The 10871-nt window shown below is 39.1% G+C and overlaps 1 protein-coding gene across 2 annotated transcripts in view; it reads left to right on the top strand.

The window, feature by feature from the left end:
- The first annotated feature begins 92 nt into the window (after window positions 1-92).
- Window positions 93-10871, top strand: part of IFT81 (intraflagellar transport 81) — a 45016-nt gene continuing 34237 nt past the window's right edge. Inside the window, exons 1-8 of one of the 2 annotated variants that reach the window (XM_068910937.1) lie at window positions 93-310; window positions 656-822; window positions 1626-1729; window positions 2600-2780; window positions 5790-5879; window positions 6943-7008; window positions 7327-7437; window positions 8739-8823. In XM_068910937.1, coding sequence (XP_068767038.1) covers window positions 679-822; window positions 1626-1729; window positions 2600-2780; window positions 5790-5879; window positions 6943-7008; window positions 7327-7437; window positions 8739-8823 — 781 coding nt within the window. In that variant the 5' untranslated portion in view covers window positions 93-310; window positions 656-678. The remainder of the gene's footprint in view (window positions 311-655; window positions 823-1625; window positions 1730-2599; window positions 2781-5789; window positions 5880-6942; window positions 7009-7326; window positions 7438-8738; window positions 8824-10871) is intronic. The other variant, XM_068910938.1, reaches the window with a different exon arrangement.

Genomic DNA, 10871 nt, shown 5'->3' with positions numbered 1-10871 from the left:
CCGGCCCCGGCGGGGCGGCCTCCCCTGAGGCCGACTGCCCGCGGGGCGGGCAACGGGCAGCGAGAGGGCGGAGAGCTGCTCTCCGCGGGTCCAGAGAACCGTCCCCGTCCCCGACTCTGCCCCCGTCGGGGCGGCCCCGCCTCTCCACAGAGCGGCCTCCCTCACCGCCCCCGCTCCGCCTCCTCCCGTGCCCGCTCTGCGCATGCGCGGACGCCCCCTCGCGCCCGGCCGTTGCGGGCCCGCTTCTAGGCGAAGCGCTCGGCAGCGTCGGAAGTGACGCCATCGGCCCGGCCTGGCAACCGTTACCCGGGTAACCGAGCGCCGCGGGGGGAGGAGAGGGAAGGGGAGGCGCGGCCCGCGCAGGGGGGGCGAGGGACGAAGGTCGGGGCGGCTCCGCCGCCTCATGGCGCCGCCGGCATCGCGCGGGCGGCCCGGGGTGGGGGGCAGCGGCCGCGCTGTGTCCCCATCTCCCCGCCCGCCGTCCCTGTGAGGGGCGGGGCCTTCCCTCGGAGGCCTAGGGGCGCCCCCCGGGCTGAGGGGGCGGCCGGGTCCCCGCTGGGCCCGGGGGCCAGCCCGGGGCCTCTGTGAGGGTGGTGCGCTCCCTGCTCCCCGGCCCCGCCGGGGCCTTTTGGCATCTCTTCTGTCTCCTCTGCAGCGGGTTTTTTCCAGGCCACGAGCATGAGTGACCAAATCAAGTTCATTGTTGAGAAGCTCAATCAGGAGCCCTTCAAGAAGAACTACAATTTAATCACGTTTGACTCCTTAGAGTCGATGCAGCTGTTGCAGCTGCTCAGTGATGTGCTGGGGGAGATTGACCCGAAGGTAAGGAAGGAGATCAGTGGTGTTCAAACGTGGGTGACTGAGAACATCTGCTTAAATGGGTTTGCCACAGGAATTGCGCAGAAGGCTTTTATTTAGGGCTGGCTCTGTCTGTCTTGTGGCATGTTTGGTTTACCAAAATAGCTTGTATGAATCTTCATGGAAATAAATGTGCCTGGCAAGAATCCTCTCTGTCTATATATCTACTTGTTTTTGGGAAACTGTCAAATGTTTCTCAGGCCAAAGATACTGGATCCTTGTCCCTCAAAGACTGATGACTCTGTATTTTTCCTTGGGAATCACGATGCAGATCCTAACATTGTTCATACTGACAATTGCATTCTTAAGACAAAAGTCAGGCCATGTCTTGCTCACATATCCAGGGCAGGAACTGATCAAGGAACCGATGATTCAGCTGTAGCAGCGGATATTGACTCCCTTTCCCTTGAGGCTACCAAAGCTATGTGTAAGATTGGAAGCTCTCATTCATAAACCTGAGTCTCAGATACGTGCACCGTGTCGTGCCAGGATTAGTGACTTCAGCGGTGAAAGTAATCAATTTTTCTGTATAGATGAGGACCCCTTACCAGGAAGAATGTATGCCTAAAATAAAGTTAGCTGAACACACAGTTAGCAGAAAAGTCCATTAGAAGAGAATGAGAATTTGGTTGTGAAAAGGGCATTTGGTATGAAACATATCACTGCGTTTACATATCCTGCATCAAGTGGATAATGTTTTAAAGTTATCAGTTAATTAATACGACTTGTACAAATACCGATTAATTTTTTTTTTTTTAACTTTTTAGCATGCTGTTGACATTAGAGAGGAAATGCCAGAACAAACAGCTAAAAGAATGTTGAGTCTTCTTGGTATCCTTAAATACAAACCTCCAGGAAGTATATCAGACTTGTAAGTATCTTTTTGTCTATAAATAAAGGCACAACATATTTGTCTTAAAGACAAACTATGTTGAAATGGCTTGGCAAGCAAAAACCTGTGCATCATCTAAATTTATTATTTTGCTGCTTGAAAGATACCCTGAACAGTTGCACTTTGTCCAGTCACCATTTCCTCGTTCAAAGACAAAATGGTCATCATAAATTATTTCACTTTCTGATTTAATCACAAGTTTATTTCTATGATTTGGCTTTGTTTTACAGCTTCAATGATAATGACCTCCATTCAGTAGTTGTATGTATTTTGACTTTTATTATCCTAGTGGTTATGTTTAACGGTTTGAAGACAGTTCCTCTGCTGTCCCCACAGAATATGTAGTAGTTGGCATTGGTGATGCCGGCAGAAGCTCCTGAAGATGTTGACTGCCCTTCAGTCCTGCTCTCTGTGCCTGAGACCTGCTGCATCAGGTGCTATTGCAGAGTCAGCCAGGAGAGGGTGCCGCATGACTGGCAGGGTCAGTCCCTTCCAGTTCCCTTCCAGAGCAGGCTCCCAAGGCTGCATTGCACCCTCCGCTAGCAGGTTATAATTTGCAAAACTTACACTCTTCCCAGATTGCCTTTATTCTTCGAGAAATGGAAGATCCACTGTTGCAGGCTTTAGCCTTTTTATGTGTATGGGCTTGTATCTGTCTCAAGCAGAAGCAAGGTCATAAATGGCAAATGCATCATGAACACTTTCACTCTTGATAGCATTAAGAAAGACATTAGGCAAATAGAGAGAGGGAATGTCAAAATACTGCAAATTGCTTGTTCCAAGCCAGTGTTCCTCAGTCTGAGATTTATTGATAGCAGCTGATGTTTGCTTTCTGTTGTTGTTGTATAGGAGTGCATTTCGCCAAGGGTTAGTTACTGGAAGCAAACCTGTAATTCATCCTGTCTTACATTGGCTTCTTCAGAGGACCAATGAACTTAAGAAAAGAGCCTACCTGGCACGTTTCTTAGTAAAACTGGAAGTGCCAGCTGAGTTCCTACAGGATGATACTGTGGCGGAAACCAACAAACAGGTAGCATTTTTCATGAATATCAACATTTTACATTAATTAATTAAAGTGGCAGTAGGAGGACGGATAATTGAATCGGGGAATTACTGTTGAGATGAAAGTGTTTAAGTGAGTTACGTTGAAAGCATATTGGAATCAAGGGTAGGCAAAGATTCATAATAAAGTTATGTTTCTTGAGTACCTTTCTTCAGATAGCCCCAAACTTGTATATTAATAGGTAGCATTGCATTACAAGATTTTAAAGACGTTAAATACGGGGTACCAAGTGATATTCAGATCAGGGTGGCGAAGAGAGCTTTTTATTTCTTAAGTTTTAAACGCCTTTTTTTCTTGCTGTGAAATATGACATGGATATTTTTAACTTTATAAATTATCAGTTCTAATCAATCCAGGAAACATTGTGACCAAAAGTCATAATCTCTTAATTGTCTATTGATTGTAAAATATTTTGCCCCTAACGTTTATATTAGTTTTATCCCAGTTCTGCTCTGACCTTTTTTTTCTGTGGATAAGTCAAAAATTTATTTTTCCCAGACTGACATTCCTACTCTTTATGCTTCTACTTCTTTTGTGAGCATTAAATGTTGATCTTAGATCGTCAAACTGGGTGGGTCTGAAAAGTAAAGTTCAAAGTGAACCAAAGATATATTTTTAGATTTTATTATCTGAGGTACATATTTACTTAATTTCTATCCAGTTTTCTATGCCTTTTGTTATATACAGTGGCTTGCAAAATCACAATGTTTTTGAATGTTTATAACAAGTAGCAACGTTTATTAACTGTGCACTGGCAAAGCTGTGTAGCTTGACTGTAGCTTGACTGAAGCTTGACTAACCCTTTTTCTTTTTTATTGCTACTAACAATATCTAATTTCTAATTTATCATAACTAAGAAGAGGTAACAATGAGAGAAAGGAATGTAGATTGTAGGTTTTTTCAGTATGTAACAGTCCCAATATGAATAAATATCCAACGCCATTATTTCCATTACGTAAGATGTGTTCCTTTTTGGGATTACAGTAATATTACTATCTTATGAAACTAATACCCTACTGACTAATTCAAAATAGAGGCTGGGGTAATATGGTGCTTTTATGTAATTTAACGTCCACCATGCAAATATTTAGCTACTAATGAGTTAAAGAATTTAACCTACAGTAATTGGATAGACAGGCTTGCAATACTATATTTTATGAGAAACGTTTCAAATACGAGAGTTTGGAAATGTTAGAATATGGTCAAATTTTATCAGCGTAGAGTATTAAGCTTAAATGTATTTTTCCAAGTTATTTAAACAAGATAGTCAGAAGAGTTGCCACTTTCCCAGTTGTGTTGTGATTTGGACATCAGATTGGCTGCAGTATGTAATTGTAAAAGTAAGCAACGTTAGATATAAATCTAGCTGTCCAGCCTTGAATGCGTTGCCCCCAGGTGCCAGGAATCTCTCCACTGTTGGAATCTGTGGGTTTTCTGTGGTCATTTGTGTGTATGTAGCGTGTGTACAGATGATCCAGTTGCATAACGTCTTTTATTCAGTGAAAGTGAGAAACCTTCCCTTTGTTACGATCCAGCAAACTGCTGTGCCTTTCTTCAGTTCTTGCCTTTGGTCTTGAAATTTTATGCCCTGATAAGGGAAAGGCTTAGTGAGCTCACCTTTTGAAAGAGCTGGAGAATCCACACAGAGGAAAGCTGTTGGAGATCAGCAGTCATGAATACTGTTGCTCAGAGACTACATGCTATTTGTTGAAGTACTTTACTTCTATAATGCATAAGTGACTGAAGGCCAGTTGTGTTTTTACTCCCACTTTTTTGTAACACGTTCTTCACCATCCACCGCGTGTATACGTTATCATACCTTTATTTGCCATTTAATCAAGCTCCTTCTCCATTATTTTATCTTTTTCTCAGTCTAGGTCTGTAGCCATTTTATTGTTGTTATTTGAATTCATTCCAGCTTGTCAGTGTGTGCCTGATACTGAAACGTCCAGAAACGAACAGAGCTTTCTAGATGCTGGTTCCCCAGGGTTTTATAAAATAGGATCGCTGCTTCACTGCTGGGAGATATGATGTCTTTGTTTGAACTGGCCTCTGCTGTTGCCATGTTGTGTTCAACGTTCATATCGATTGCTCTTTCCAGAAAGTAAAAAATTACTTGATATTCTCTTTTTAGATTTCTCCATCTTACTGAGTGGCTGTTTCTGCAGAGATTATCTTTCCCTATAGCCTAGCTTGCAGTTCTCCAAGTTGAATCTAAATTTATTTCCTATCCAGATTTCTAAACTGTTTCTGTCCCCTGTTATTTCTCTACCCACACAGACTTTCACACTGCCTCTCAGTTTAAGATTACTGGTGGGCAATTTACTGGTGTGGAAGTAGCACACTGTCTACTTCTTTCCAACTATCAAACTACAAATATTAATCTCTGTAATATAGAGATGCTGAGGGGACAGTTCTGCAACGTGTCAAGACCCTGGTGCCCAATTACAATCAAAATGATTTCTTACATGTTAAGTCGTCAAGTGTGCTCTTGGACCGCTTTGCAGGACTGAAGTTCAGTATCCTATAAATTCAAGCCCTTGTGCTTAGATCAAGACTGTTGTGAGATCAAGACGTTCCTTTGTGGGCCGATGAATTTACATATGCGAGGTACTCAGATTTATAGTAAGGGAGAATAATTTGTTAATGTAGCATTGTTCCTTTCAGATAACATCTTATCTTCCTGTTTTGAAAATACACTATGTATTACAAGGGAAGAAGTGAAATCAGTGAAGAAATTCTGAAACTTCTGAGTGCACCTTCAAACAGAAAATATTTCACTGTGGTTCTTTTTCTGTATAAGTTGATAAACTTTTGTGATGAAAACTCTCTTTAAATGTTGTGCTTGCTGTATATATATATAAATATATTTTTATATATGAACATTTATATTTATTGTCAGTAATAAAGCAACATGTTGGTCTGAAAACCCTTAGCCACAGAGCTCATTTTTCATGTTTTTACATCATTTTATAGTATGAAGAGCTTATGGAAGCATTCAAAAACCTACATAAGGAATGTGAGCAGCTCAAAACATCTGGTTTCTCTACTGCAGAAATAAGAAGGGTAAAAACCTAACAAAATTGCATGACTTTTGTTTAGATTTTTTTGAATGTCTCTTATTTTTGTTGGTTTTGTGGACTCATTGCAGTGCATGTGTTGTAGAGGTCATAACTGATAGGTACCGCGGCTGTCTTTCTAAAACTGTCCTTTGTTGGCAAACAGAGTAGAAAGCCATCGCTCATGCTTACAATTGCGTTTTCTGAAGCAGATTGAGAAACAAGGCTGCCAAGACTGTGTTCAGCATGATTTTCAAATATTAGAACTCCCTTTTCCCCATGAACACAAACTGATTTAAAGCCTTCTGCTTTTCTGATATAGGGTAATAATTTCAGAGGCTGTTGAATGAACTAAGGGCTTAAGTCGTCAACAAAAATGGTGATCCTGTGTCGTTGTGGTGTTAAGTAAAGATAATTGCCCTGTTTCAGCAAAATATTTAAGTGCATATCCAGCTTTCCAATGAGACGTATGCATAAGCTAAGAGGACGTTGAGATGGGCCTAAATTTGCATCATGTATTTCCCTTTCTCTCATTAGTATCAATCTGCGGAATCCTGTTGTTGTAAAATAGGATTAAAGGAAAACAATAAGATCCGTGTTTTAGAACTAGCAAGCGTCTCTTTTAACATGATTTCAATGGAAAAAGTGGCAGCAAACAACACTCCTATGCAACTTAATGCAAAATTGCCTGCCAGGAAGTTGGTAGCAATGGTAACATTTAAGAATATATGTTCAACTGCCTCAGATGTTGAATTCATACTGGTTTTGCTTGGTTGTTTTCGTTTGTTTGCTTTTATTTCAGAGAAATCCACCTGCTTTTATTTTAAGTAGTCACAAGAATACTCAAGGATGCAGATAAAGTATTGTTAGTATAAAGAGAGTGGGACTTGAGGGGGAAGTAAGAGAGAAGAGAGTCTGGAATCCTGGATATTCTGATTGTAGGTTATAACCATTTCAGTGTATTCAGAGAAGAATTCTGATTTTCATATTAATTTGAACAGAATTTCGTCTAATCCATATTATATTGTAAATTAATTAACATTTCTGTATCTGTTTTTGCTGCCTTTCAGGATATCAGTGCGATGGAAGAGGAGAAAGATCAACTCATCAAAAGAGTGGAGCGTCTTAAGAAGAGGGTAATAAGAGAAGTAACACTGTTACATTTCAGTGTCATAATCCTTGGCTTGCAACTCTGATTTTGGAATGCAAACAAGGATTAAGATAAACACACTGAATGTCTAGGAAGGAATCGAATAACTAATTGACCCACAGGGAATCTCCCTAGGCATTAGTCCAGAGCTTTTAAGAGTCTTGAGTCCAGTGCTTTGCTGTCATTTCTGAGTAGTAACATGTATGGAAAGGAAGTGCTAAGTGGGCTTGTGAGACATATGATCGCCTTAATATATTTCTCAACTATTTGACAGTAACATGCACTATTTATCCTCTTGCTGTAGGTGGAGACAGTACAAAATCATCAACGAATGCTCGAAATAGCAAGACAGCTTCGCTTAGAAAAAGAGAGAGAAGAATCTTTGGCTCAACAGAAACAAGAACAAAAAAATCAGGTATTGGCATGAAAGTATACCCATTAAAATAAATAGTTATTGACGTTTGTTTGGGGATAATGTGTTTAAAGAATAACATCCGAGACCACAGTACAGAGGTTCTCCCAACACCAGAAAATTAAACACCATTTAAAATAAGAATATCTTTGTACGTTTTAAAGGAAGAGTCTTGACCCTGCAAGTTTTGAACACCTCATTCAAGATACTTGGCTGCCTCAGCTGCCACTGACATCATCGTTTAGCAGTCCCAGGAAATGTTCCATGACTTATTATTGTAGCACCCAGAGAGAGATCATTAGCTTTACGGTAGTGAGTAAATGTTTCCTTAGCTTGATTTATATCTCTGTGCGTTTGCACTAAGATTTCAAATGGCAAGTAACGCAGCAAATACCTCAGCTTTTCACTGTGGTTTAGAGGAGAGGATGTGTATTCAGGAGCAAATTGGGGTTTTGGTCTTCAAGTCTGACGAAGATGATGTGTCATAGGAAGCACTGGAAGCAGCTGGCATCTGAATCTAAGGATGGATTTTTATTCCTGAAACATATTGTCAAAGCAAGGTATTTTAACAAACTCGAGTGCCATATTATAATATCATCACACCAAGTTCTATTGATTTCAAGTATAACGTGAACTTGAAAGGTGTATTAAAAGAGGAAAGCCCCAGATTTCTAGTATTGTAGTCTATATCTGAATTTCAAATCAGTGTGGATATTACTGGATAGTCTTTCAGCTGTTGGGTCTTTTCTTGAATCTAGGTGAGATTACAATTAAAATGAACGTCATGTCCAGCTAATTCCACTTTTTCATACATATCTCTCTAAATCACAGGAGTGCTAATCAACTGGGTGTTGTTTGGCAACAAGCTCTCCAGCATGTTCTCAACTTGGCTCAGCGTTAGAACAGTGGATTGCTGTGACAGTTCAGCTGCATTTCAAGATCTGCAGTATAAAGATAGTTACCTACTGCAGTCCTGGTTCTAGCTGTCTTTTTTGTTGTTCTTATATTTGAGACACTAATATTTTAGGTTTAAAAAATTGTTTAATGAATTTCTGCTATATAAAATATCACTTGGGAATAGTTCAAGAGTAATACTTCCTTTAATTAACACTAGAGAATATCAAATAAACCCAGTTGAAAATTTGTTTTGGCATGTTACCTTGTGAATCAGATGATCACCAGATGCTTAAAGCTTCTGGTTTTTGTGTTTGGGATTCTTCTTGATGCTCTTTTGTTTTGGCCGTTGTTTGAATATACATTACAAAGGAATGAGCTTATGTATGTGTACAATTGTCTCTCAAAAGTTGTTCCATGCAGAGCAGAGACTGCAAAGAGTACAGCTCCAGCTGAAAGAGATGCATCATGCAGTAGTGGATTCAAAACCTGAAAGTAAGTAGTAATCTATAAAGCTTGAGTGTTTAAATGTCTTCTCCTGTTAGAAATGAAATCAACGCTGGATGGCTGTCAAAATTACAGTAGTGCCAAAAAAAGAGTATAGGAATTTGAGAGAAGCTAAAGAAGGAAATAAGAAAGAAATAACTTGTCTTCTAAAGGCACATGCTGGAGATCCAAAAACTCAATGTGCTTTGCCACAGCAAGCCAGGGAGATAATCACAAGGGAAGATGATGAGATACCTTAGTCATATTTTTGAGGTTCAATTTTTTTTTTTTACCTTAAAAACAGCTGAATACTGAATATGAACCAAAATATTCTGCAAGGAAAAACAGTTGGAACTAAGAGGGATTGGAAAAAGCAGAAGCATTTTATAAAAGACAGACTTCCAATTCAGAAAGTTGTGTGTCTTGTATTTGTAATTGGGAATAGATAAAATGTTGCTTCTTAAATTTTCTCAGTGAATGTACAAATAAGTTTAATACTGTGTTTTATTCAGTATAGACTTGTTTTTGTAGATACCTTCTGTTCATGAAATATTTGTTTGAGAAACAGGTCTTTGTTTTATATATATATATATATATATATATATATATATATATATATGGGTGGGTTATATATATATTTCTATGTATACTATACTTTGTTCTCATGATGTGACTGTTGCCATTACATTAATAATGGCAAGAGAGCTTCTGCTCGTTTTCAGTGATATCTCAATCTGCAGATAACCGCACCAACATAAATTATGCTACTTGTGAAGTAAGTTAGTACTCTGTGATCATTTATAAAAAAAGTAAGGGGGAAGGGACTTCATTTACAAGATAAATGCAAAACTAACTATCTGCAAAGGCTACAATTTTACAACATTTAGGTTTCGGATGATTTAATTATTTTGAAGGAAATGTAACTAGGATTAGCTTGGCAATTTGACAACAAAACTAGAAGTCAATTTAGGATTTATTGTTTCTGATATGTGTCACCTTTGACAAATCACTTAACCCCTTTCTGTTTATCTCTTGCATTCGGTTATTAGTAACACATCACAGGATTGATAGAGGCTTTATGTGTTGTTTTTACAGTCATTGGGGATGATTTACCAGGAAATACTTTACTCTATGGAGGACTGTAATATGAGGGTGTAAGTTTCAGAGTGGTCCTTTTCACAGGGCTTTTTTCATTGCGTTCTAACTTACTGTGGTGAAAAATGCTGTAGAATGTATTTTGTTATATGTCCATATTACTGTAATGGTATTATCCATTAAAAAAAAATTTCTAAATTTTTGCCACTTTTCTAGGATTTGTGCGCCCAGAACTCCTGTTGAGCAGGTTGGACATCAATACATGTACAATTTGCTTCCCAAATGATAGAATCCGAGTCTTTATAGATTTATATTTAGCAAAGTAAATAATTCTCCTACTCTTTCAAGTACATTTGCTATTCCAGTTGCGTTACAGATCTACTCTGGCTGTTTCAGTATGCCTCAAATCCTTCCTCAAACAGCAGATGTTTTGGGTACAGAGGATTTTTTTTTTTTTCAGTCATCAGCATAGTGCGTTATCGTACTTCTTAAATTTACATTTTTAAAAAAGCGTATCATAATTTTTTTTAAATGTTATGATACTTCATCAGCTACTGAAGCACAAATGGAACTAAAACAGTACCTGAACTACCTTCTTTACTCGAAGAAGCCGGTAACTGATGTTATAACTTCCATTCCTGTAGTAGCTATCAGAGAGTTTATGCAGCAAAGCTGTGTCAACATCTCTATTTCAGTTCCTGGGGTATTTTTAAGGCCAATGGAAACTTGATGGGTTCAGTTCACAGAAGCAAAGGCTGCATAATAAAAAGTCCGTAAATATGTCATTTAATCATTGAAATGAAAATATAGATAACGTTCATATATTTAACTCCTTTGTCTTGAGCCCTGCATGAAGGGGAAAAAAAGTGTTTAGATGTTCTTAAGAAAAACTTGGAATCATTACTTTAAAAGACTTGTTTTGAAATTTTGCCCAAAGACGCCCAGACTTTGCTTTCTAATTG

This window comes from Struthio camelus, chromosome 17 (assembly GCF_040807025.1).
Source record: "Struthio camelus isolate bStrCam1 chromosome 17, bStrCam1.hap1, whole genome shotgun sequence".
NCBI classification, from domain to species: Eukaryota; Metazoa; Chordata; class Aves; order Struthioniformes; family Struthionidae; genus Struthio; species Struthio camelus.
Note: the sequence above shows the minus strand (reverse complement) of the source record. Positions and strands in the feature narration are given on the sequence as shown.